We start from the raw sequence: 27,732 nt of genomic DNA on the forward strand, positions 1-27,732 counted from the left end.
AGTGACATTGCTGTGCGGTAGATCTGCACTGCGCACGAAAATGGCCCACTTTGCCACATCCATAGCAGGTTTTATCCTTTGCAGGATTTTTGGACACAGTGGAGGATAGAGCTGCGGCTAGCAAGCGAGCTTTATGTATCTCAGTCCCCACCGATTGGCAGGCTTTAAGCATATCTGCAATGGCTACATTGGGAGTTGCCATCAAAGGGCGTAGTGCTTGCTTACAGTCCTCATTCGCATTATCAAACGCAAGCTGGCGGACAATCACTTCTTGGGCTGCTACGTCCTGAACTTGCCGTTTAAGGGTGTTATACAAGCGATCGACAAATTGTCCATAAGGCTCTGTAGGACCTTGTCTAACGCTCCCCCATCGGCCATCGCGCTCAGTTTTGTCATCAGGGACAGAAGCCAAGGCCTCCTGAGCAGCAGCCGTAGTGGCCTCCCAATATTGAGGATCGAGAGTTAGCTGTTGGGCAACAGTAAGAAAGTTGCCTCCTCCCGTTAACCCATCGAGGACATCAGCTTGGGTTAACATGACGGGGGCTGGGGGTGGGGCGGCACCAGCAGCGGCAGCAGCCAAAGCAGCCTGATGATTAGCCAATGCAACATTATTAAGATTATTCCGAATCCCATCAACACGACGTTGGCAGGCCCAGTGCCAAGCTTGTATAAACAAAATCATTTGATGAGGCTGCATTACAGTGCGGGCCAACAGCTTAACATCCTCTGGTATCAAATTTTGTTGAAAAATAGTGCCTAACAAACCCAGGGTGTAAGGAGATTGCAAGCCATTGTTCTGGACAGAGGAATACAGTTCTTTTATGAATCTCAAATCAAACTGTTCGTGCCGGGCTGGGCCTCCCCCTGGCGCGGCAGGAGCAATCACAGGAAAAAGATTAGGAGTTGTAGAATCAAAAGCTAGCAACGGAGCAGCGGCGCGAAGAGATTCTTGAAGTGGGGTGGAAGCGGTGCCAGATGCCTTGGGCGGAGGAGGTGGAGGAGCGGGGGGTGCTGCAGAATTTGAAGAATGCAGGGGAGTGACAGGATGAGGCGAAGAGAGAATGTCCGGAGGTTTAGGAGGAAGGTTTGAGGCAGGCAAAGCGGGAACCGGGGGGGCGTCTGAAGAAGCTGGTGCAGCAGCCAGAAGAATGTTTGAAGGAGTTAAGCACGACATAGCTTTGTAGACGTTACCCCAGGCATGTAAAACCTTTACATCAATCTGCGGATGATTTTGAAAGAAGTGTCCAATTTTTTTCCAATCGTCTAACCCCCAATTTCCATCCTGGGGAAACCACGGGCAGTGGGTGTCCAGGGCTTTTATAAGGGACTTAAGGTCAGCTTTCCGAACAGCAAGGTTGTTACTGGCCAAAAGGAATTTAAGGTCTTTAAAAAATTTTTTCTGTGGTGCAGAGAGAGATTTTCCCATGATTGCAAGAGTTGCAAAAAAGAGCAGGGAGCACTTACCGAGGGATCCTTAGGAGGATGAGGGAGGCGCCTTTTGCCCTGTCCGGGCGGAGATAAGTGCTGATCCAGAATCACATTCACACGGGAGCTCTCACCGGGGATCCACTACGTGGATGAACGACGCGTCTGCAGCCCTGCCGGGCGAGGTGAGGCTGAACGTTGTAAAACAGCATGAAGTCCGAAAGAAATCACACGGGAGCACTCACCAGGGATCCACAACGTGGATGAACGACGTGTTGGTGAGTGCTGAACAATGAAAAACAACGTGAAGTCCGAAGGCAGTCACACGGGGCACCAATTGGTGATGGGAGAAAAGACCCAATAATCTTCTGAAGTAGTCACATCTGTGGATGAAACATTTTTCAACATTTTGCCAGCGCTCTATACTTGTCCGTCCCTGTGCACTTTCACTAGTGCACTGATCTCAACAGAAGATATATATAGCTGAAGGCAAGTCCAGGTTCAAGAGTTCAGAGGCAATGCATATGTTAAAATGCAAATGGAGGCTGCTTCAAATTGCTCTGCAAGGCAAATTGTAACGGTCTACTGACCCACCCTGTGAACCAGGATCCCACCCTTTGCTACCCTTCCATCTCCATGGCCTGCAGCGGGGTAAATAATAATAATAATAATAATAATAATAATAATAATAATAATAATAAAAAATTTTATTTGTATCCCGCCCTCCCCAGCCGAAGCCGGGCTCAGGGCGGCTAACAACAATCAAAACAATCAAACAATCAGATAATTGCACATTCTAAAAATATTTCATTATAAAAATCAATTGAAATCAAATTAATGGCAACTGATTAAGCAAGATTCTGTGCAGGTTGCCAGAGGAGGGAGTCAGGCTGTGCCCTGACCAAAGGCCTGGTGGAACAACTCTGTCTTGCAGGCCCTGCGGAAAGATGTCAGGTCCCGCAGGGCCCTAGTCTCTTGTGACAGAGCGTTCCACCAGATTGGAGCCGCAGCTGAGAAGGCCCTGGCTCTAGTTGAGGCCAGCCTAACCTCTCTGAGGCCTGGGACCTTGAGGGTGTTATTATTTGCAGACCGTAGGTTTCTCTGTGGGGCATACCAGGAGAGGCGGTCCCGTAGGTACGAGGGTGGGAACCTAATATGCACAACAGAAAGGTATACACAAAATTTCACTGCCATATAAAGCGATTTAAATTGGTATCCATGTACAAGTTCCAATGGGTCTCCACAGCCAAGGTCAAGCAAGTGATTAAGAGTGCTACTCTGCATTAATCCTGGAGAGCTAACCTGGCTTTTCCGCCGTGTAGCCAGAACTTTCTGAGTCATGTACAATGAAATCCTCAGAAACCTCTTGCACCGAATTACAGTCTTAACTGTGCCTGGCACCTTCCCAATTGGCCTCACCAGCATTAGCTGGTAAGCTAACACACACGGAAAACAATTCGAATAAACGACTTCACTGCGGCACGATCCAATGCATGCTTACTCTCCAGTCAACCCCAAGGTGCCTTGGAGGAGGGGAGGGCGTTACTTTCGTGTAAGTATGCACAGAACACCAACACTTTAGAAAGTTAAGTTCTCATAACGAGCCAGGTGGGTGGAATGAGGTTGAGGGGGCTCCGGCCCGCTCGTCACATGTAGTAGCAAATATTTTCCCCCACTCCCCCAGGGTCACACCACTTCCTGCAGCTAAACAGGAAGAGGGAAGTACAGTATACTGTATCTCGTTTCCAAATTTATTTATTTATTTTTTTAAAATAGCTTCCTCAGAAGCGTCCCGTTGCCTAGAAAGGCCCGACTGGCACTCCCCTCCTTCACGGAGCGCTACGAACGACACCTCTTGCGGACAGGCTCGCGAGCTGCCTCTTCCTGCCCTTGACTCACCTGCCTGGGCCAGAAGCCGCGGGGACCGAGAGCCCTCCTCGCCTACCCCCAGCCGACGCCACTGCGCCTGCCAACAACCGGCCTCCCCATTGGCTCGCCGCGCGTCCGTCCCCCCCCTCCACCCGCCCCGCCGCTCCTCCTCCGCGCCGGTCGCCTCTTCCCTGTCAACGGCGCAGAAGCTAAGATGGCGGCCTTGGCGACCGGCGGGCCGGCCCAACAGCAGCAGAGTGCCAGGGCTACGACGAGTTTCCAAAGGAAAGGGCCGGATGGAGGAGGAGGCGGCGGCCGCTTGGCCGTTCTGCCGGGCACCCGGCCCTCGGTCCGGCACGGGCAGCTGCTGCTTTCCAGCGGGGTTCCCTCTCTGGACTATGTGCTAGGTTGGTGCCGGCAGTCTCCTGACACGTCCCGCCACCTCGCCGTGCGGGTTTCGCGGTAGTCGAGCGGGCTGAGGTGGCCTCGGAGGGCAGGCGAGGCGAGGCACTGGAGGGCTGCCTGGCTCCCCTCAGTAGCAGCCCCTCCGAGCTCCAGAGCTGCTTCCCTCCTGACTGAACCGCTGTCGGGCTCAGTGTGCGCGGAGGAAAGCAGGGAGGCTGCGAGAGAAGGGGAAGTGGGGGTGGGGAGCGGGACGGATCCGGCCGCCTCGTGCTGGGACAGGGCTGTGGGTTCGACCCCCGCGTTCCCACCGAGCCCCGCGGTACTTACTCTCCGCTGTCCCAGGGGGCTAAGTATTCCGCCCAAGGAAACTTGAGGATGCTCGAGGAGAGCGTGGGTTCTTGAAATGCGCGCGGAGCCTTGAGGATGGGAAGTGGAGTCCGTCCCGGCAGAGCAGGCATGGCTTTTTAAAAGAGACGTGCCGTCATCTAGATAGCCACTGGCTGGCTGTCCTCCTTTCGCGTGTTTCCCCTTGCTCGCTCGCTGATGCCATGCCGTCAGGATGGCGTTGCCTACGAGTGCCTTCTCGCATCAAAGCGTCCCTGAATACAAAGCAGCCTCACGCAGCAGTTTCTGTGTAGAGGTTCGTGTGTAGGTCTGCTCAATATCGAATTTAAAAGAAACTCGAAAATCTAACGCTCCAGGGCACATAGTAGCAAGTGGAACCCAGCAGTATTCAACATATCCATGTAATAGCTGCAGCGTGCACCAGTTTCACCCTGCAGACCACCCTCAGCCCATTTGACTTGCACTGCTGCAAAACTTCTTGAATACTGAGTTAAATGTGCGTTGTGTTAGAGACTGGGCATGTATGTAAAAAGAACTGTGTGGGAGCAATTAGTGTTTTTATTCATTCATTTTTAAACTTGTGCATCCTGCTTCATACCCAAAGTGCCCAAGTGGGTAGTTTCTGCAAAATAAACATAATTGAGTTGTTTTAAAGCTATTATAAAGTTGGTGTGGACCTGATGTGTCTGCTTGGGAAACTTCTGACACCTCATGGTAGTCATGCTGAAACGTATAAAGTAGTTGTGCACTGTGTGTGCAAGTTATAAATAAAACACAATGGTTCAGGTGTAAAATGATGCTTAAGGCCACCTGGTTTATATGTTCAGTACACCATTTGGATCCTATAAATTTAGTCCCCACTTTTCAATAATCATACTTGAAGCCAGTGGGACATGCACATTGTGGTCAAGACCCTGGTTTACAATTAATTTCTTTTTCCTGACACTTAGGACTCTCATTTTGAATCTAGCAAGAACTTCATGTATCTCTTTATGTTCAGATATGAGTTGCATCATGCATCAGGTCTTTTATCTAAAGGTGGTCATTTCATGGGCTCACAGATTTGGGAATGTAGTGGTTTGGTGGGATGTCACTACCATAGAATTCCCTGCCATCCTTTTAAAGGAAAAGGCCTATGAGGAAGTGAGTGATAATTTAGTAGGAGCAGGAGTTGCTGCAATATACATTAGATGCGAGAATTGTTGTTAAAAATGTGCCCTGAAGGAGGAATTTCCCAGATGCAATTCACTTATAATAAACAACAATTTGAGCAGCTAGAATTCTACCCCTTCTTTTTTTCTGCTTGGCAGTGGTACTATTCCAGTTTTGTGGTTTTTCTGTGTTCCCATTTCTGACAGAACAGATGTGTGAAAGGGTCATGTGGCAAAAAATATATGACTCTCACTCTAAGATTCCCATGCACATGAACCTGTAAGTGAGTAGACATATTTGGTTATATATTAGCTTGGCTGGGCATGAGTTCAGTAAGGTTTGTTGTGAGTATATAGATGTGTATGCAATTCTCACATCAGCAAACACCTTCAAAAGTGTAATGCACTAATCAGGCCTTGGGTGGTCTGCTTGATACAACCATTGTACAGTGGTACCTAGGGTTACATACGCTTCAGGTTACATACGCTTCAGGTTACACACTCCGCTAACCCAGAAATAGTGCTTCAGGTTAAGAACTTTGCTTCAGGATAAGAACAGAAATCGGGCTCCGGCGGCAGCAGGAGGCCCCATTAGCTAGAGTAGTGCTTCAGGTTAAGAACAGTTTCAGGTTAAGAACGGACCTCCGGAACAAATTAAGTACTTAAACCGAGGTACCACTGTACTAGATTAGATAAGACATGCTCTTCAGACAGAAAAGAACAGAACAGAAATGAAAAACTATCACTGATTCCATCTCATTTTATCATCATTAGGAAGGGAACAGTTGCATTTTAATGCTTACTCAGTAGGAAAACTGTTAGCCGAACATTTTTGCCAAATGCCATTGACTGCACCTCATCTCAAATTTTGTATTATTATAATCCTTGCTTCTACCTAATTTTTTTGTGTTATTTTTGCCTTCTCCAATATATATATAATCTTTAGGTGGGATGAGATCATTTTGGGATCCCCCACCCTGAATGATGCTGCCATTCTGAAATACAAGATCTAGTTCTTCACATTATGAGGACATTTAAATTTCACACATGACCATGAATACATCATTCAGAAGTGATTTCAGTCATAACTGTCATCCCATTTATTTCAATAGGAATGAAATTCAGCCAACTTGGTCTGGATCCAAGCTAGGGCCATTAGCTTTAAAAAATTATGTATGTTAATTTATTTTGCATTTTATATGCTTTCCCACAAAGAGCTTTGGGGTGTCCACAAAGGTCTCCAATCTTGTGGGGTGGGGTAGGTTAGTACAGTCATACCTCGTGTTGCGTTTGCTTCAGGTTGAGCATTTTCAGGTTATGTCCCGCAGTGACCTGGAAGTACAGGAAAGGGTTACTTCCGGGTTTTGCCACTCGCGCATGTGCAGACACTCAAAATGACATCATGCACAGAAGCGGCGAATTGCAACACACACAGATGCAGTTTGCGTTCTGCTCATGTTGCAAACGGGGCTCCGGAACGGATCCCGTTCGCAGCCAGAGGTACCACTGTATGTGTGACTGGCACAATGTTACCAAGTGAGTTTCACTGTTGTGTAAAGATTTAAACTTGGATCTCCCTAATCTGACATCTACCAAGTAGACAGTGTTCTTTGCCATCAATGATCCTGTTTCTGTTTGGAGATCTCACATGTTATCATCATCATCATCATCATCACTAACCAGTCTGTTTCAGATAGAGTATTTTCTCTCGGTCATCAGTGTGTTCATTCCTATACAGTTCTTTCATCCACTTACTACTTATGGATGCCCATTTCTGTTATTAGAGTAAGAGTTCTAAATATTTTAGAAAAAATGTAAAATGATATATATTCACAATGTATTTGTAGAATGCTTTCCCCATGGAAATTCGCCTGGCGCCTTCATTATACACCTTCAGGCGCCCGACAAAAATGTTCCTTTTTAACCAGGTCTTTGGTTGATCTGATTGACATCCTATGCCCATTTAAAATGTGGCTCTTTGTGGAGGGGTATTATTATTGTGGCTTTTATGTTGATCTTTTCTGTGAACTGTCCTGAGACCTCTGGCTTTAGGGCGGTATATAAATTCAATAAATAATAATAATAATTTACATTATTTCATCTAATGATGTCAGTGTTTCCTTATTTTACAAACAGTATATATAAACAGATAGAGAACCTATGACTCTCAGATGTTGAATGACTACAACTTCCATTGTTCTGGACTGTTGGCCATGCTGGCTGATGGGAGTTGATGTCCTGCAACTTTTAGAGCACCAGGGGCCCCTTATGCCTGACATAATTGAATAACTTGGGGTGGGAAATGACGTAAAGGAATGCGTCTGCCATCATGGTATAATGAATAAATAGGCCTTTCTGTGATGTTGGGCTCCTAATATTTCTGTATTTTTACTTTCTTTTCTCTATCCTAATTCTTCATAGATTTGTTTTTGCCTCTGGTTGAAAGTTTACCTATTTCTACACCAACTTAGGTCTTCTAATTAAAGATATTTTATTTACTTTGTGTGTTGTGTTTTTTGATACTAAGATGACAACCACTGCCGTCAGAATGCCTCAGCTAGATGTACCCACAGAATGTTTCTTTTGTATTTCATTATTATGGTACGTTGGCTTTACATACTCTGGAGATAATGCTGGTTGGGTTCTGTTGGGTTTTTTAGCACCTTAAGCAGACCTCTGTTGCTGGTGACTGAAAACAGCTCTGTTTACTTTTGGCAACATAGCATTTATTTGGAATCCACAACCATTCAGTCTAGAGCAGTATTAGTTCTATAGAAAGCTCTGTAACTATTTTTAAGATTAAAAGATTTACAACTTGGGAAGTAAAACATGAACTAGCATACTTGAAAGAGTAAAATACCATACCCACCCTTCTTAACCAAACATGATAATAAGAGAAAGTACAATGACTATAAACAAAAGGTACATGCAGCTAAACCACTGAAGTACAAAAATACTGCTTATCAGTCTTTTAGTCAAAATTTCAGTTTACCAAAAATCCAGAAAAACCCATAATATAGACAGGTGTTTATGGAAGTGTCTTCTGGTATCCAGCTCCTCATGTTATAGTCCAGGTCCCAGGCTCTTTTCTCCAGATGGAGGGGGAGAAGAAAGATTTAGGAGCTGGCTGATGATGATAAAGATGCCCACTCATCAAAGGGGTTGATTCAGCTGATCCTATGCTCATATGAGATGGGTACCACTGTGCAATGGTGTAAACTCATTATAAGTTCATTTAGGCTCTATCTGAGCTCTTTGTGCAGATATTCTGCATTGATGTATGGGTTTAGCTTTGCTTTGCTTTGCTGTTCTCTGCACTGGTGCAGGTGGGATGCAGGTTGCAAGGTGGAGGCTATCAGCCTTGCACTATTGTAAGATAACTAAACAAAAATAAATTCTAACGAATTCAGTGGGAATGATTCCAGATAAATGTGTAGAGGACTGTAGCCTTAATCAGTATCCTATACGCAGCTGAGTCCGATCCTGCAACTACCGGTAGATAGTTTTGACTCATGATAAATGCAACTTACTGAATTACCGTAACTGTACCAGGTTCTTCAAACACTTGCTCTAATGAGGCAGGATTACTTTATGTGTAGAATAGTCTTAATAAAACAAAGGAATGTTGGCTTGTGACAACACTATTAAAGTACTTGCGTTTAGTTATGTAGAGCTATGCAGGATCTTTTCACCATATTGTGAAAGTAATTGTAGTGCGTGATATATAATTATATGCAATATATAATTATTTAATAGTGAATTGTAAGAAGTATTATAAAGGTAATTAAAATGTTTTTCATGTTACATTTTTAACTTCCTGTATCACCTTTCCTTGATACTACTAATTGTTGGAAACATTATTATGCATTCTAATTTCTTAAATTAATTTGTTCCTAGGTGGAGGTTTGGCAGTTGGAACCCTTCTTCTTATTGGTTAGTATGAAATTTTCTAATACATTTTACTTACTAGCAATTATATGGTCATGGCATTATCTTTTTATTTTTTCAAGTGTTTTAGGGAAAATGTTAGAATGGTTTTTCTAAGGAGTTCCTTCTAAAAGATAATGCAGGACTTATTGTAAAGAAAACATTAATTTATTTCACCGTGACTGTGTTCTCGTGTCATGTTAAACATTGATTTAGTACAATGTGCGCAAGCTGGAACCCTCATACTTCCCTCTTCCCACATGGCCAGAAGAATACTTCAGAAGGTTTTTCTGTCATTCCCCCTTAAACATGATTTGTCATTGTGCCTGAACTGAGACTAACTAATTATGGTCAGTTAATTTCAAAATGAAACTGTTTCAAAACACGGTTTCTGGAGCTGGCAGGTTTAAACTAATCATAGGGTCATATTCAACTAAATAGTTGTGCTAGCAGAAGCCATGGTAAGGATACGTGCTAGCACAGTGGAAGAAGGAAGGTTCCACCATGCAAAGAAAATTCTTGTAGTGATATTGCCTTAGCACAACATTGAATACAACCCATAGTTATTGTGAAGCACAGTTCCCATTTCCAGCACAATGATGCCAAGTGTCTCCCATCATAGGTTTTTTCATGTGAAGAACTGATGGTAGATTTTAAACCCTTAAAAATATAGAATTCGGGGAGAAAAGGACAAACAGAGAGAGAGAGAGAGCATTGGAAGGAATAAATGATCTTCCAAGTAAGGATGAGCACACACTTCCTATTAAAGTAAAAGTAACCATTTTTCACATAAACCATGGCTATTACAGGACAGTGTTAAAGCAGGGGTTACCAACATGGCACCTGTTAGCACAGTGGCACCCCTGAGGTCTTCCCCTAGGGCCTGTGGACTCTATGCGCCTGCTCCAGCCCCCTTGATCATGGAATGGTGAGGATGGTTGACTTCTTCTCTCTTGAGAGCTGAAGGAGGAAGTTCAAGGAATGACTCTTTCCTTTCAGATTAATTGTACTGGATCTGATTTTTACCCAGATTGCACCAGATTGAATCTGGTGCAGGGGGGGGGAGGAGAGGGATGACCAGAGGGGTGATGACCATCGCACTCATGCAAAAATCCAAACATGCCTATGGGCATAAGTAGGTTGGCAACCACTGTGTTAAGCAGTTGTTCACATAGTGTTCTTATATTGATCAACCCATCCTATATGATCAGAAAGGAAAGCTGAAAAAATGCAGGTAAGGTAAAAACAATAAAACTTCTCAAAAGTTACTTTAATATCTCTAATATGATAATAAAAACAAGGGGCAGTATTCAGAACCAGTGCTTTTTTCTTAAAAAATGTTTAGAGGTGCTCTCATTTTTACTCATGAAAATCACCTTTTTATAGTTCAGATTGGGAAAAATAAATACAGTAAATGGACAAAAGTACAAAGATTCGCAAAATGTTTAGGGGGGTGTCCCCCTGCACCCCCCCCGAAAAAAGCACTGTTCAGAACAGTTTTAAATAATTGCTTCAGCAATTTCAGTCTTTGATTTCAGTAGGTCATCTCTGAGAATAAATACTGGTCAATGTAGGGATTAGATAAAATTGTGAGATGTACAGTTGTGGCCGTGTTAGTCTTAATGCAGGAGATGGTTACTGTATAGTGATTGGATCATGAAAAAGTGCATATGTGTTCATAGATAACCAGAATTATTCACTGAAATTGCTAATCAACTTGGATCATTTAAGCTTGTGTGGGGATAGTAATTGAAAACATGGAAGTGACGGTACTTCAGTTCCTAAGACTTTAATTTTTGAATTATATGGACTATTTTTCATACTTATTATGTATAGAATCTGTATCTTGGATGTTGGTTTTAAAGCAAGTATAGTTGAATGGCCTGTCATTATACAGACAACAGTAACATATTGTCATGAGATCAGTCTAGACAAGCTTTCTGTATCATGAGATTGAAGCTGTCAGAGTTAAGCCTCCAAGGAGGATATTTCAGTATTATACTCTGTGTTGTTAAAAGGTTAGGTTCTTTTTTAACAGTCTCAAGAATAGATTGCATCACTTCAGTATTAAATCCCTTATCAAATCAAATGCTCATCTTCATTATTTGATGTATATTATCCTGCCTAGTTTAGGAAACTAATAGTAAACTCAAGATTATTAAATGTCTGTTTCTATTGTTAAGGTTTTCTGAAGATTGCATAACAGAATGGCTTCAAATCCTGTTAAATACTATTTGAAATACTACCTGAATGCTATTTGTATTTAGCTGGTTAACTGGGTTCTGGCCTTAGGTGGCTCACAGCATTGTTGTCAGCCCTTCCCCCCTCCCTCCCATCTAGGGAATTTTTTTTCTAAAGGAGAAAAACCCAGAAATCTAGCTCATATGTAACAAACCATTGCTTGTTGGACCCATATATCCTGGGTCCAACAAGCAATGGTTTGTTATGTTGGGAATGTGAAACCCTGTTTTGCATGGAGCACTCAAACCACAGTTTCCTGGTTAGGATGTCACAGCAAATTACGGTAATTAAACAAACCAGGAAATCTTGTATTAAACTGGGCATGTAAGAGAATGTGAGGTGGAGAGTTGATTGGAAATGGGACATTGGAATTAAGCCAGAAAGAGAAGGATAGAAGAGTTAGGAAATACACACACTTGTTAAACATGGTAGAAAAATAAGGCTGCAATACTTGGCACGCTTACCTTGAAATGGTCTCCGCTGGATACAGTGAGATTTATGTTGAGTGAACCTCTGGGGGATTGTGCTACATAAGTGAGTCCTATGTTGTAGGTGAAGATTGAAGCCAAGTTCCAGATCTGAAAGAGCATTCTACTAGTTTCTAGAACAGAAATTGTCTTTTAATCAGTTTCATACCAGTAGGTTGATATGACAGCAACTAGAATAAAAATATGCTAAAATGTATATAACTTCTTAAGTATGATATAAAACATATAATTGAAATAACCCATGCTTAATTATATTAAAAGGCCTACAACCTTGTGTTGCTTCAGAAACTTTTGGACTGTGACCATTTCAGAGTTGAAAAATAATTGCCTAGAATCTCTTCGTATGTTTTCCCCACCATACTAGTATTTGATAAAAGAAGGGCATGTTCAGGAGGCCATCCTTGCTAGGCCACAGATTACAAACAATAGGAAAATTGTGTACTTTTTTTCTTCTGCCTTTGTTTTTTGATAAAACAAAGATTCTTTGATTTTAAATTGTTACTCGAGTTTCACTTTTTCCAGACTCTGTGACAGCGTTATCACAGAGCTGAAAGTAAAGCTTCATTTTTACTATATTAATACACAGCTGCCAGTGTTTGTTTTTATCAAGTTTTACCTACAGATACTTTGGCAGCCTAAATAACCATATAGTTTTATATTTTATTTCAAAATTATTATGTATTTTATTGAATATGCAAATTTCCTAAATTGAAACTACATTCCAGTAGGAAAACCTTGCATAAAAATTTAAGTGATTTTTTGTGTGTCTTTTAATTGGGAGGTTAAAATTTTAAAAAGTTAGGTTACAAAAGGGTTTTGTTTAGTAGCTGAGGTCAAGTTTTTATAAAGCTAAAACTTTAACATGAGTAAAGGCAGGACCATTCTTGTTCAGTCTAAGCCTTGGAGCAATTTCAGCTATTTTAATTAGCTACCATTTTTTTGTTTTAGGTATGCAATCTAACCTGCCTATTAAGGGTACTCATCACTTGTCAACATAATTGACTTTATCACCTTTTTGAAAGTTGAAAAAGGTAATCTCTAGAAAAGTACAAAACAGTGATTTGCTAAATATAATTATACAAAATATAACTTGTCAAAATTTACCTTCCTGCTGAATGGCAGTGTGCCAAGTATTGTAACATATATGTTTGCTAACTTTGTTTTGGCATGTGCTAATTAAAAACAAGTGACACAGACTAACCTCCCCTGAGCTTAATAACTACTATGGACATTAGCAAAATATTTTAGATGGAATTTTAGATGGTGGGAATGATTAAAATAGTCTTATCATGTTACCTACAGCACTTTAGGTAAGATGTTCTATAACTTAGGAAATGCTCACCTTAGGTCATACTATTAGACTATGTGAATGCTGATGATTTAATAAATTAATAATGATGGGTTGTGACAGATTCTCAGCAGCTCTAGGGCAACCTGTCTAGACTATCTGCACTACAGACTGTCATATTTGCAGATATACTGCATTCAATTCTCCTCAACCATAGCTTTCAAAGCTTGTTATGTTTAGGGGCTTCTAATGATAGTACCGATAATTTTAAAATGTTTAAGTAGTCACATTTGTTGTTCTGTATTGTGTGTAATTCAGTATTATCTGTTTATAATATCATGCTCTGAAAAGAGGCATATAAATTAAAATAGATTTATTGGAGATCCTGTACTTAATTCTCACATAATTTACATACTTAAACTGTGAGTAGATACAGCAGACTAACAGTGACTTGTTTTTCCTGCTCCTGCACCAATTATAGCGTTTAGTCTCCTTATTTTTTTCAGCTTCTAATATAGCTTCTAAATAGATTAAGAACCTCCATAGTAATAATAAACTGAGCCAGTTGCATATTCAGAACTGGATTGCACCCCTTCTGAAATAACAGGTTTGTAGTTTGTGGGGTGATCCTGGATGTTACTCAAGTCTCTGGTAGCCTCGGTGGCCAGGCCTGCCTTTTACTAGTTGGAATGCCAACAATGGCCATTCTTGACCATAGTGATTAATGTACTGGTAACCTCAAAACTTGGTTATTGCAACCTGCTCTTGGTTTTTGCAATGTGGGACTACCCTTGGGCCTGGTCCAAAAGCTCCAGCTGCTGTGAAAGGCTGTGGTTAGACTGTTGGTGGGGATAGGCTTAAAAGCTTGCACTGGCTGTCCATGTTACCAGGTCAAGTTCTGGGTTCTTGTATTCTTTTACAATGCCATTAACAACTTGGGTCCAGGATACCCTTAGGACTGCCTGATTCCTTGTAACCCTGACCAACCACCGAAATCCTCTGTTATTGGTTCCCTGTGACTTAGCTACATGGCTGTGGGCTGTGCATTCAATATTATGGGCTTAATTATGTAGACCTTCAGGTGCATAAATAGCTTCAGGTGTATAAATAGCTGAAATAGAAAGGAATGTGTATTTGTCTTAAAAAATACTTAAAATCAGTTCTGTTGGTTCTGTTTTAAAATGCCCCATGCCCTTGGAGCTTCTTATGTGATAGAGGGAAAATTCACATGAAAACCAGTTTTTAAAAACATTAAGGGACAAATGTGTAGGATGGAAGTTTCTTCCCAGCCAGTCAGATCTATGGCAAGTGTTAGAGAAGTGCTAACGTGCAGCCAGAACATGAGCATTGGGAGACTGCTTCCTTTACCCTCTTAATGAGAAGTTGCCACTGGGTATACATGTGCTGGGTATTAAGTCCTAATCAAAACCACAAGAAGGTGGAGCTATATGGCAAGTATCATGGGTTGCAGGAGTAACTGACATGGTGCCCCTGCCCATGTTGTAGGGCTTCAGTTGCCATCATATTTGACCGTGGTCCTGCTTCCTGGGGTTGATAGGAGTTGGAGTCTAACAACATCTGGAGGATGCCACATTGCCTACACCAGCCTTAACGGATTTGTGGATCTCGAACTTTTTGCTCAAAAAATGTATCAGCTTTCTGAGTTTGTGTTCCCATGCGGCTTGCTTTTTCACAAGGATATATTGTATAAATAGGAACATGCTTCACTTTCTGATTGTTACTTATATTGTATGGTAGGAAAATGCAGGAGCTAATTTCTGTGGTGTCAAAATACCTGTAGCAAACAATGGGATGCGGGGTGGGGGTGGGGGGAGAACAGTCCAGGCTGTGTAGGCTTTGAATAGTAACATAAGTACTGAAGCTGGGAACAATGGCCGCTATCAGAATAGCCCCATATGAGTGCACTTTAGATCTTTTGAATAAACAAAAGTTTAGTGACCTAGAAATGAATCAATAAAAAAAGCTATTCTCTATGTGACAAATTGAATAACTGAAGGATTCTTAGAGAAGCATTGACTCTAACCATTCAAGATACATTGTTTGTGAAGGTTTTCTGAAACACATTAAATCCTTTGAGCACTGTAGCAGACAGTGAGGTGTTCTGTATTTAGGTTGCTCACTGTTTACTCTCACTGAAAGTTTAGCATTAGAGGAACCAAAACACTTATTTTCTTACAGCTCCTTGTTCTTTTGGAAAACTTGAAAACCTAACGTTACAAATGTGAGCCAAAAAATGCAGCCTGGCTCATTTAGTAACATAGCAAATGTTAGGCGCTACAGTATTGTTTGAGACCAATTGCACTGTGCTTATCTAAACCTCAGCTGAAATATTTTTCTTTCAACTAATTGTTATTGCTGATTATCAGTATCAAAATTATTGAGCTAATAGAAACAAATAGCTCTATCTTAACTAATAAAAAAATTGCAGCCATGTCCCATTACTAATCAGAGTATCATTTCATATTGAAATGCTGGAATCAGATTTTTTTTTTCTACAACAAACACTGATTATTTATTTAGTGCATTCTTATTCAGACTTTCCTTGAAGCTCAGGACAGTGTACAGCACAACACCCCTGTGAGGTATCTTAGGCCAATAGATCATGACTGACCCAAGATCACCCAGTGGGATTACTGGTTAAGTGGGGATTTAATTATACACAAAATTAATGGGGAGGTTTCTTAACACCTGTCTGTTCCATCTGTGCTGGATTAGTTTCAATTGTTGTGTCCTGAGGATGTGGGCAGGCAGCTTGAGGAAGTGTGGCCAACCACCTGCACATTTCTTAGAGCTAACTGTAGGGGGTGGATCCAGGGAGTGATCAATGCTTCACTGGAGCAGGTGGTACCGTCCACCTACAAGGAGATGGTGGTGTCCCCCCTCGTTGGATCAAGAACTGTTCAACAGCTATTGTTCAGTGGTGAACATCAGCTTTTGGGGCAAGAGAGGGTGTGGTGGTCCAGCTCCAGGCATGCTTGGAGGAAACTGATTATCTGGAGCCATTCCAGACTGGCTTCAGACCCAGTCATGGCCCTGAAACTGCTTTGGTCACTCTGGTTGATGACATTTATATGAAGCTGAATCAGGAGAACTGGAGTGCATATTATATTCAGCTCTTTCTCTTTGTTCTATATAAATCAGGAGAGGTGGTTGATGTATAAGATGAGTACTTGGAGGCCATGATGGGCTGGATAAAGGCCAATGAATTAAAGCTGGATCCTGAAAATACAGAGATGTTTTGTATCCAAGTTCTCAAGTCCTAGAGGTGAAGAGACTGCATGTTCTTAGATTCCTCTGGAAGGAACAGTTTCATAGGTTGTATGTGCTCAGTGGAGGCTCAGATGGCCGCAGTGGTTAGGAGTGCCATTTCGCACCTATGGCTGGTTTACTAGCTACAACTCCCTTTGGACAGAAACAACTGATTACTGCACTCCATGCTCTGGTAACTTCCAGATTAGATTATTGCAATGTGCATGGAGTTGCCCCAGATTTCTAGCTGGAGTTTCATTTTAAAACAGGTGCATTACCAGTTTGTTTCTGGGCCCTATGTGTTCACTTTAGTGTTTAAAGCCCTAAGTCATGGGTATGCAAACTAAGGTCTGGGGGCCGGATACAGCCCAATCGCCTTCTAAGTCCGGTCCATAGACGCTCCAGGAATCAGCATGTTTTTAAATGAGTAGAATGTGTCCTTTTATTTAAAATGCATCTCTAGATTATTTGTGGGGCATAGGAATTTGTCCCCCCCCCAAAAAAAATATATAGTCCCCCCCTAAGGACTGAGGAACAGTGGACCAGCTCCCTGCTTTAAAAGTTTGCTGACCCCTGCCCTAAGTGATTGCTTCCTTTTCTATAGAACCTCTTGGGTCTGGTGTTAAGATCAACAGAGAGAACCCTCATGGTAGTTTCACTACCCTCTCAGGTTTTGGTAGCCAGCCAGCATGGTGTAGTGGTTAGAGTATTAGACTAGGACCTGGGAGAGACCAGGTTTCAAATCCCCACTCCTCCATGAAGCTCACTGGGTGACCCTGGGCCAGCCACTGTTCTTAGAGGAGAACCAGGTATGACAACTCAAATTCCTTAGGGAAAAAAGTAGGATCTAAACGCAATAAATTAATTAATAAAAATAGTAATAACCTAGATGAGGACATTCTCTGTGACAGCCTCTAAGTTGTGGGATTCCCTCCCCACAACTTAGGTGCATTTGGCACTTTCATTTTACAGTTTTTGTTGCATGCTAACTTGTTTTAAACTGTTTTAATGCTAGTGGTGCAGCAATAAAACTGCTAGCACATTTGCAAAGCTAGGCAGGGCCGAGTATGGTTTTAAATTGGATTGGGGACCATATGTTGAGATTCCTGCCTTGCAAGGGGTTGATCCTTGGAGTCCCTTCCAACTCTGCAGTTCTATGATTCTATGTTGTATTTTAAATTGGTATAACCTACCTTGGGATCTTATGGTGAAAAGTAGGTAATGAATCACAGTATTATTATTATTCATAACAACAATAAATATCGTTAATACTCATGGTAGTTGAAGGGAACCTTCATGTTCAGAGACAATATGCCTCTGAATACCAGTTACTTTGGAACAAACAATGAAAGAGGGCTATGGCCTTCATCATTTGTATGTCCTCAGAACTGTCTACACGGCCACTATTGGAAATAGGATGCTGGACTAGCTGACATCTTAATCTTATCCAATGGGATAATGTGTATCCAATAATGTGTATCCAATGAGATAATGTGTATCTGAAGAAGTGTGCATGCACACAAAAGCTCATACCAATAACTAACTTAGTTGATCTCTAAGGTGCTACTGGAAGGGGGGGGATAATTTTGTTTCGACTACGGCAGACCAACATGGCTACCTACCTGTAACTAGAATTATCCAATTGGGTTCTTCATTTGTTCCTGTTTTTTTCTAGGAGTGGGGAAGTGAAGCCTAAGGGACAATGGTCACTTCAACAATTTAAAGCTTCAGTCCTGTACACACCTACCTGGGAGTAAGTCCTATTGAACTTAATGGGACTTTCTTCTAAATCATGGGTTGGGATTTTATTTTTTTTTTAGCTGAAAGACCATATTCCCTCATGGGCAACTTTCTGGGGGCTGCATGCCAGTGGTGGGCATAGCTCTAGGCAAATGTGGGTTATTTTTGCTGTTGTATAATAGGCTACATTCCAGCCATGCAGACACGCATACCTCCACCCAGGCAAGCAACATACATTATCATCATTCAGGAAACAGGCAAGCCAGGAAAAATAATGGAGCAGGTCCAGAAGAGGCTAGCCTGGGGAGGGGTGTTACCTGAGCCAGTGGCGGAGCTTCATGCTCCGGCACCGGGGGGCGTGGCACGCGTCCTGGAGGCATGGCGTGCCGCGATGGCACCCTGCTGGGATCGCGCTGCCGGGGACGATGCGCTCCCCCCGCACACCTCTTCCTCCGCCAGTGACCTGAGCAGAGCCCCAAGGGTCAGGTGAAGATAGTGTGTCTGAGGTTCTCCACCCCTGTTCTAAGTAGACATCCACAGGATTGTACTATACAAGTTCCTTAATCAAACAAAACATTTGACTTATTTTTTGTGGGTACATGATGCCAACAATATACTCTGTATTTTGAAAAATTACGATAGGTTCGTCTTTTTTAAAGAGAAAGTTTAAAATCCTTACTGCAGTCTAGAAGTAAGAACTCTGAACAAAAACAAAATTAAGACATGTGAGCAATCATCAAATATCATTGTAATAATTTCAGTAGAATCAGGCCTTCAGTTCTAAAATCCATTTAATTTATTACCACATCCAAAAGTTTTGTTGTACTGGTAGAATTTGGCTAAAGTGGAACACCCATTACTATGGCGGTACTTCAGGTCACAGCTGGTATCTAATCCATTTCTCTTACTTCTAAAGTAGCCTAAAGTTGCCTGCAGCCTACATGTCTGAACCCTAAGCAAAGCACCAAAATATAAATGTTGGTTCAGATCCCCTTATGTCAGATTTTAATATTTAATATCTCTTACAGTTGAATTCTTAAAGTTGAAGTCCCCATGCACCTTTAAAGATGCAGAAGGATTCTTTCTCTTTGTAGATGAAGAAATTTCTAACAATCTGAATTGATACAAATGACAATGTTTAGGGAAGCCACTGCTTCAGAATTTAGAATGCTGAGGTCTAAAGGTGATGATAGGTCAGCTTTCAGCATGAGAGCAAGAGTACATGGTGTCACCTTTTACTAGTTTAGGAAGGCTTTTACATGATCCCATACTCCTTGAAGCAACACAGCAGACTATTTTTATTTAGGTTTTCCCCTATTATATTTATAGCAGATCCTATGATTCATAGCTATATGGATATATGTACAGTTTATTCAACAAAATGCTTAAGGATGCTGATAAGAGCTCTGTACTGTTATGATGGTTAAGATTTCACATTTATTTCTCTACAGAAATAAATAAATGAAATATTTTTCTTTGTAATAACATAGCAAATTCTGGAAATTTCTGAAGCCAATGAAGATTGCAGCAGGAATAACACTCCTTCTTAACCACTAAAAGCCACAACTGGTTAAACAGTAATTACATATCTCTAATAATGTTCTAAAAAGCTTCTTTAATAGCAATGGAAGTTGTGAAAATGGCATCCTGCTAATGGTTATGCACAATGTGGTGGTGGTGGAGCTGCTGCTGTCAAGTCTCTCATATTTTCAGAGATGTGCCTTTTCTAGCCTGGCCTAAAAGAAAGGCTTATGACACATGATTCTTTAAGAGTGGATCTATCTATCCGCTTGGGCTATCTTTTGGGGGCCCTGCAGTCCTGTGAATACATATGGAACAGTATAAGCCCAATGGTAGAGGCACTGACAGTGCATAGTTGTGGTCTCATTTGCCCTATCTATGTTTCTTCCACAATGTGGCTTGTCATGCTAATAATGTGTGTGCTTTGTTTTTTCACAGAGGAAGATGTATACGGTATTTATTCCAATCTGTTGTTCAAGCATTTCCTTGCAGAGGGAATAGTTTGTGGACACCATTTATTTGTTGCTTCAGATAAAGAGCCTGCTGATATTGTAAAGGTAAAGAAAAAAATACATCCATGTAATTATTGCTTAATATTTTCTAATCTAGATGGTGCTAAAAGCAATCCTAAAGCTGGCAGACATTCCTATGCCCTGTATGAGAACTCTGTTAGTAAAGGACTTGTGTGTTACCATACCAACCATGCCTTGCCTACTCCCTCCATGTAAAAAGTACTGTATGGGTCAGGAGACTATAGCGTTATTAATTACCTAAACTCTTCCTGAATACGTTACCTGTACCTTGATTAAATTCAGTAATTATAGTGATTCAGAGAAACTAGGAGTGGAGATTGTGTTGGAAAAATGGGGCAAAGAAAAGAAGTAAAATGACATCACATCTTGAGTTTGAAGTGCTTGTACTTCTCATAAGGTAAAGTAAAGGTAAAGGTACCCCTGCCCGTACGGGCCAGTCTTGCCAGACTCTGGGGTTGTGCGCCCATCTCACTCAAGAGGCCAGGGGCCAGCGCTGTCCGAAGACACTTCCGGGTCACGTGGCCAGCGTGACATCGCTGCTCTGGCAAGCCAGAGCTGCACACGGAAACGCCGTTTACCTTCCCGCTGGTAAGCGGTCCCTATTTATCTACTTGCACCCGAGGGTGCTTTCGAACTGCTAGGTTGGCAGGCGCTGGGACCGAACAACGGGAGCGCACCCCGCCGCGGGGATTCGAACCGCCGACCTTTCGATCGGCAAGCCCTAGGCACTGAGGCTTTAACCCACAGCGCCACCCACTTCTCATACTAGGTACCAATGTGATTGACCAAACAGGAGCCTGAATGCCATTTTTTATGAAGCATGGGTTGGTGGCACACACAGAGTAGTGTGCGCCAGTGTTATAAAATAGTTTGCCATTTTATATTGTTGCGTTGATTTGTGGGGCCTAGCTTTAGAAATAACTGAAACTAACCATATATAAATACATATATAAAAACTTGTTACCAGAAGTTGAACATATCAAATACACTTAGTATCAACACATTATAGCAATACTCCACAATAAGACTTATTTTAAAAGTCTTTAAAAATATAGTATTATGTAGCAAACTATGAAAAGTAGCTTTTGTACTCGTTCTTCCTAGCCTTTATCACCTGAGCCTTAGGATTTGGATATTCATTGATTTCTGCTGGCCCCACAGCCTACCTTAAAGAGGTAGGGGCAGCAGCACAGACAACACTGGGGAGTACTTCTGGCTAAAAGATAACGTGGCAGCTAGCTGTGCAGCAGACACAAGTCTCAAAGAGGCCATAGAATAATGAGTCAGTAGATAGATTAGCAAAGCAGAGAAAAGGCTGGAGGAGGCTGAGTAAGGAAGCAAGAGGTGAAGGCTTAGAAAAAGGGAACAAGGAGGAAGAGAAAGAGGAAAAATGAGAAAGAAGAGAATATAGAGGATCAGAGCTGGGAAGCTTTACCTCAATGGAGATTGAGACTAGCAGCTAGGAGGATGATAGGGGAAGGTCTGGATCTAACAACCCCAGCGCCACATCCAGAAAGTTTGAGAGGCAGATCCTAGCTGTGATCTTTCATTGTTTGAGGTAAAGGACAAGATGGTGCCCTAGTAGATTCAACATGCAGAAGATGATCAGACTGGCAGCTGAATCATACTTAAACGCTGATAATGGGTCACTGTGCTCTACTACACCTAAGGACAGCAGACTAACACATGGAGTGTATGGCAGACTTCATAGCAGACACAGCTCTGTCCTACAACATTTCATTCTCATTCCTATTCCTTCCACCCTCACATCTATGGCCTGAGGCTCCTACATCTCTCAACAGGGTCGCCCTGTTGAGAGGGAAATGTTTTGTTGAATATCTGTTATGAAATGTAAATTCACCTTCACTTTTGTGTCCTCATTAGGCTTTTTTCTTGAATTAATACTCTTAAACATGAACAAAAGAGGGAAAGGTTTACTGGAATTTCTGTTTATAGTGACATGTGTATCAGACATTCATTGAGCACATTAAGGGTTGATTTCATCTGTTATGCTATGATAACTCTTTCCATGGCTGTGGTCAAGCTGGTGGTATCAGAGGTTTTAAGTCTCCAAATACAAGTTCCTGGGAAACACAATCAGAAGAGCTGTGTTGTGCTCATAACCTGCATATGGACTTCCCATAGGCATCTGGCTTCCGACTATAAGAAAAGAATGAGATGGGCTTTTGGTTTGATCTACCCTTATCTCAATAATCTGGGTTTTATTAGACAGTAGGTTTGGAAATGTGCCAATGTTTCTTACTGTCATTCCATCCCAATAAAACCATTGCTCCTTAACAGCATATCATCAGCTTGCAACCAATCCAGTATATGGGTGACTAACAACAAGCTAAGACAATTTATACATATGATTCACTGTAGAAATTTTTGAATTGACCTGTTTTAATTTTATGATATGTGATTGGGAGTTTCTTGATCCTATAACCAAGACAAATATTGCTGGTTCTAGGAGAGGGAAGAGATGGTTTTATAGACCATAATTATGTTAAAACTGTGTAACTAAAAGACACGTAGAACATAAAAAAGCCCCATCAGCTGCCTAAGATATATTATATTACCACCCAGCAATTTATCCATCATCCTTTGAAAACACATTCATGCCTATTGTAGTCAAAGCTTCTTCAGGAAGTCAGCATTAAGATGTAACATTGTTGAAAAATTACACCCCTGTAAAAATCCTATAGAACAATATACAGGGGGTTTTAAACAGGATATTTAAAACATTTCTCTTCAGTCACTTCATCTTTCTAACAGACAGCTGTACTGCTGCATACTAGAACATAATAAATTATAAAGTAAAAACTAAACCAAATCTTTATGTGACCTGATTACAGTGTCATGCAGAATTATTCTTCAGTATTTTGTAGAATCCAGAAAGTGTGCTTGGGAAGATACAGGTGATGTGTTGTAAGTGGGACTCATTTTCATTCTAACAAGTGAAGCTGTGTGCTTCGGTGTTGTTGGTTTCATTGGTTTTTGGGTCTATTTAACCTCTGCTCAGAAGGATGCGGGTGGCGCTGTGGTCTAAACCACTTGAGCCTAGGGCTTGCCAATCGGGAGGTCGGTGGTTCAAATCCCCGTGGCAGGGTGAGCTCCCGTTACTTGGTCCCAGCTCTTGCCAACCTAGCAGTTCAAAAACACGTCAAAGTGCAAGTAGATAAATGGGTACCGCTCGGGTGGGAAGGCAAACGGCATTTCCATGCACTGCTCCAGTTTCACCAGAAGCAGCTTAGTCATGCTGGCCACATGACCCGGAAACTGTCTGCAGACAAACGTCGGCTCCCTTGGCCAGTAAAGTGAGATGAGCGCCATAACCCCAGAGTCGTTCGTGACTGGACTTAACTGTCAGGGGTCCTTTACCCTTTAACCTCTGCTCAGCCATGAAGCTCATTTAGTGTTCGTAGCCAAATGCTATCAGCCTAGCCTATCTTCCAGTGAGAATGCATCTCCAGCCAAGAATTTCACTAAGACTGCAATCATTACCCCACTTACCTAGGAGTACCCCCTGGTGAATTCAAAAGGACCTCTTTTGAGTAGACATATATATATATATATATATATATATATATATATATATATATATATATATGCTTTCGTAGATTTTCACGGGTACAGGAATGCAGGTTTTGGTGTCCTCGGGTGTCTTCCCGTGTAAAAGTTGGGGTGTCTAGGCGACGTTTCGACGAGGTCTCACTCGTCATCTTCAGGCTGGTGCTTTCGGCTTCTTGTTACTGGAACAGAGCAGGATCTCAGTGTTTGAGTTCCTATAAATACTGTTGAGGGGGTGTGGTGTATAGCCTCCAATGTTCTGGGCAGAGAGGAAGTTCCCAGGCTAGTGTGCCTTTTCTTCTTTTGTTCCTTAATTACTTGAGGGATATCTTGAGTGATTTCTTGAGTGATATCCTGAGTACCACTTAGGTGGGTCATTAGGTGTGGATTAGTTGCTAAAGTCTTTGTGTCTTGACCTCTTGAACTTTGTGAAGAGTTTTTCTGAGAAGATGGCTGTACTGCACTTAGTTGTGCTCTGGCTTGGCTTCGTGTATAGGGGCGAGCTGTGGTTTTGTGGCCTGTGTCAGCCAGATCTGTGTAGGGATTGCAGGGGGGTGCAGCATCCGGAGGCTATACACCACACCCCCTCAACAGTATTTATAGGAACTCAAACACTGAGATCCTGCTCTGTTCCAGTAACAAGAAGCCGAAAGCACCAGCCTGAAGATGACGAGTGAGACCTCGTCGAAACGTCGCCTAGACACCCCAACTTTTACACGGGAAGACACCCGAGGACACCAAAACCTGCATATATATATATATATATATATATATATATACCACCCTTCATCTGAGGTGAGGATCACAGTATAAAAACACAAAAATACATAGCATAAATGTATAGTTAGGAGTGTGCTGTTTGTTGGTTTTCCTGTTCTTTAGCAAGGCATAGCCAGAGTGCAAGGGAGCACAGGGTTCAGACTGGAGGCAAGGCTCTTTAAAACACAGAGCTCTGAAGTTGCTCCAGCACAAGTTGAAACTGAGCCCTTATATAGCAGTAGCAGTAGCAGCAGGTGCCACCTAATTGTAGACACTGTCTATACTGCTTGACTTAATAGGACCCAGTCTTTTCTAGTAATTGCCTACTGCAACAGAGTGGAGGGTCCTCAGCCTTCCGAAGGGGAATCCTTGGAGTCAGAGGACAGTAGTGTCATGAAGTAGTGATCCTGTGAGCAAGTACTGCTGGGTGGGGCCCCTCAGGCAGGTGGTAAAAATTAAGTCTCCCAAAATGGGAGCATGTGATGGGGCTGGCTATTTGCCAACATCCCCCAGACCCTATAAATCTACCAGTTAACCTGCCGGGGGAGAGAAAGAGCAGGCCATGTTTTAGACTTGCTGTTTGATGTTGTGTAGCTGGTGCCAGAGAAGATGCCAATAAAGCCTGGTAACCCGTTATGTGCTTGCGTGTGATTGATTAACAGCTTGGAGGGAGGACTTGGGAAAGTGACCCCCTCCTTGACATGTAATACCACATTCTTGGGGGTGGGCACTGGCTTCACAGGTTCATCTGATAGCAGCACTTCTGGGGCTGGTCCTGCATGTCCTTCGCCTTCAGTTTTAGAGTCCTCATCTCTGTCATCCTGTGAAAATGAATCTGACTCCTGGTCCCAGACATTAGTCACCAGGTCTTAGTGGCCATGGAAGAGATATTTTTCGTTCATTTTAGCTTATTCATCAAAATCCATTTTAAGCCGCCTTCTCCTTTTTTCAGCTCCTTCAAATCCATGGTTTTATTTTCCTTTCTTTCATTTGCCTAGATCAAACTTTGGCCCAGTTCAGATATAACAAGCTATGCTTTAGTGTTTTGTGAACAAACTGTACAAATAAACAGTACCTTCTTCTCCCTAGTGCATGTGTGAAGGAGATTGAAAGCAGTGAAACTCTGAACTAACCACCATTTTCGGTTACACTGAAACTTGGGAAACTATTATTTATTCTAACAATGTTTAATGTAAACAATCCAGGATCAAACAGTGGTTCTAATCTTCATTTGTTTGAACCAACCACCATTGAAAGACACAAGAGTTTCCCAAGTATGAATGTAATTGTAAAGTCTAGTTTATTTAAAAATTAAAGCTTTCAGTCCCCTTGTGCATGGAAGAGCAGCTGAGGGGGGAGTACAGGAAACCAGTACAGTACTTAATGTGGTCCATTTTTATAACTCTTAACCGGTGTGGGCCTTTATTATTTTGAATGCTGTTGTATTAGCTACCATTGGTTTCTTTCACACTATTTAAAATACTCTTTCAGAAATATTATAATCTGTTAAACCTCTGTGCTGAATGACTATCATTGTGGTTTAAAATCATGTTAACAGTCTTTAATTATTATTATTTTAACTAGAATGCTTGTATAATTAAGGATTTGAGGTGACTGAAGCAAAATGATTTTTTTTTTACTTTCCTGAATTTGATTATGTTGTGATTGTTATTTCTACCTCTAGTTTTCTGCAAGCTATGGAAAGCATTTCCTTACAATTGATTTAATTGTAAGGAAGAATTGTTTAAGGTGTTGTTGTTTTTTACATTCTGGAGATGCTACCATTAATGCTTCCAAATAGAAGCTTGGTTTCTTAGTTTTAACAGCAGACAGACAAAGCAGCTAGTTGAAGATGGTGAGAATTAGTGTGTGAAAGAGGAGGGAAAGAAAGTGTGGCCCTGCATCCTATTCCCAATCCCTCTAATCCTCAATAGCATTACCTCTGCACGGGTCCTCATTTTTAAAACTTAAAGCATTTATAGGTTTGCCATATTTCAAACAGTGAAAATCCAGACAGAAAAGTTGTTAAGCTTTTTTGGGCAAAATGCAAAAAGAAATTATGTCATTTTTATGCAGAAATGACACTACCAACATGGGCTGCCATGCATCTGGATTTTCCCTATTTCCGCACGGACACTGCTGCCGACTGTATTCCAGGAATATGTCTGGAAAAATCCGGATGTATGGCAACCCTAATTTGGAAAGCATTTTCTGGAAGAGCAGACAGACTTGACTTGTGTGTGTTTGCCTGATGCTCAGGGTTTTCCTATTCATCCACTGTAATTTAACATTTACGGTAGCCAGAGTTTATCAGATGCAGTTATGTAACATTTTGAAAGCATGCAAGGAATGAAGCAATTTCTGCTATTGTCGATCAAACTTATATTATCAACTAAAATGAAGATTTTCCTCCTGCCTCCATCCCCATAAAAGAGCTACAGAGCCTATATTTAGTTCAGATCAATTTGTGCAACCCCTCTAGCACTAGAGAGTAAATCATCCCCACATTATTCATAAATATGGGTATTGTAGCTTAGCACATTTTAAATCTGGATAGTGCTGCACAATGCGCATTTTCAAGGAAGTTCTTTAATATTCTGACAAAGATGGACATAGCAGAAGCAGTGTCCATGACCAGCCACCTTTGTAAAGAAGAATGAGGCCATCTCGAGTTACAGGGATTTTGGATGCCATAAAAGTTAGACTACAGTGAATGAATAGGTTAAAATCTGAGTATTAGGCAAACACCTGAGTTTGCTGTGTGTATATATGATGGTAACCTTAACTCACTTTCTGATATTTTATGTGCATGCAAAAGTATGCCATCTGTCTTCAGACTTCTATTCCTTAATGTCAAACTGTTTCCCCCAAGTGGTTTAAATTTCAGAGGGACATTTACATTTGCGCTAAATGTATTTGTGCTTTAAATATCCAACATCATTTTGGAAATGAACATTTGTGAATATAGAGCTTTTATTTAATAAATTATCCATACATGGGTGTGTTTGGTTTTTCACTGAATAAATCCCTGCTTGTTGTTCTTATTCTGCTAATGCTCTTTATTCTATTTTACTCATACTGTGTCATTGAGATTCTCCTGATCTATCTAGGAGAATAGTGAAAGAGTAGAATAACGGGATTGTCCTTTCATATATATTTTATTATATACTAAAAAATTTAGTAGTTTAAACATAGAAAAT

The 27,732-nt window shown here is 41.7% G+C and overlaps 2 protein-coding genes across 5 annotated transcripts in view; one reads left to right on the forward strand and one right to left on the reverse strand.

Annotated features, from left to right (window-relative positions):
• IMMP1L (inner mitochondrial membrane peptidase subunit 1) overlaps positions 1 to 3,427 on the reverse strand; it is a 36,820-nt gene extending 33,393 nt beyond the window's left edge. Inside the window, exon 1 of one of the 2 annotated variants that reach the window (XM_081883329.1) lies at positions 3,325 to 3,427. The gene's annotated coding sequence lies outside the window, so the exon portion shown is untranslated. The remainder of the gene's footprint in view (positions 1 to 3,324) is intronic. The other variant, XM_081883330.1, reaches the window with a different exon arrangement.
• A 10-nt stretch (positions 3,428 to 3,437) lies between these two features.
• ELP4 (elongator acetyltransferase complex subunit 4) overlaps positions 3,438 to 27,732 on the forward strand; it is a 168,095-nt gene continuing 143,800 nt past the window's right edge. For 2 of the 3 annotated variants that reach the window (XM_081882973.1, XM_081882974.1), the window contains exons 1-3: positions 3,438 to 3,701; positions 9,093 to 9,128; positions 20,109 to 20,227. In XM_081882973.1, coding sequence (XP_081739099.1) covers positions 3,509 to 3,701; positions 9,093 to 9,128; positions 20,109 to 20,227 — 348 coding nt within the window. In that variant the 5' untranslated portion in view covers positions 3,438 to 3,508. The remainder of the gene's footprint in view (positions 3,702 to 9,092; positions 9,129 to 20,108; positions 20,228 to 27,732) is intronic. The other variant, XM_081882972.1, reaches the window with a different exon arrangement.

The sequence above is a fragment of the Podarcis melisellensis genome (assembly GCF_964234715.1).
Source record: "Podarcis melisellensis genome assembly, chromosome: 1".
Taxonomy (NCBI): domain Eukaryota; kingdom Metazoa; phylum Chordata; class Lepidosauria; order Squamata; family Lacertidae; genus Podarcis; species Podarcis melisellensis.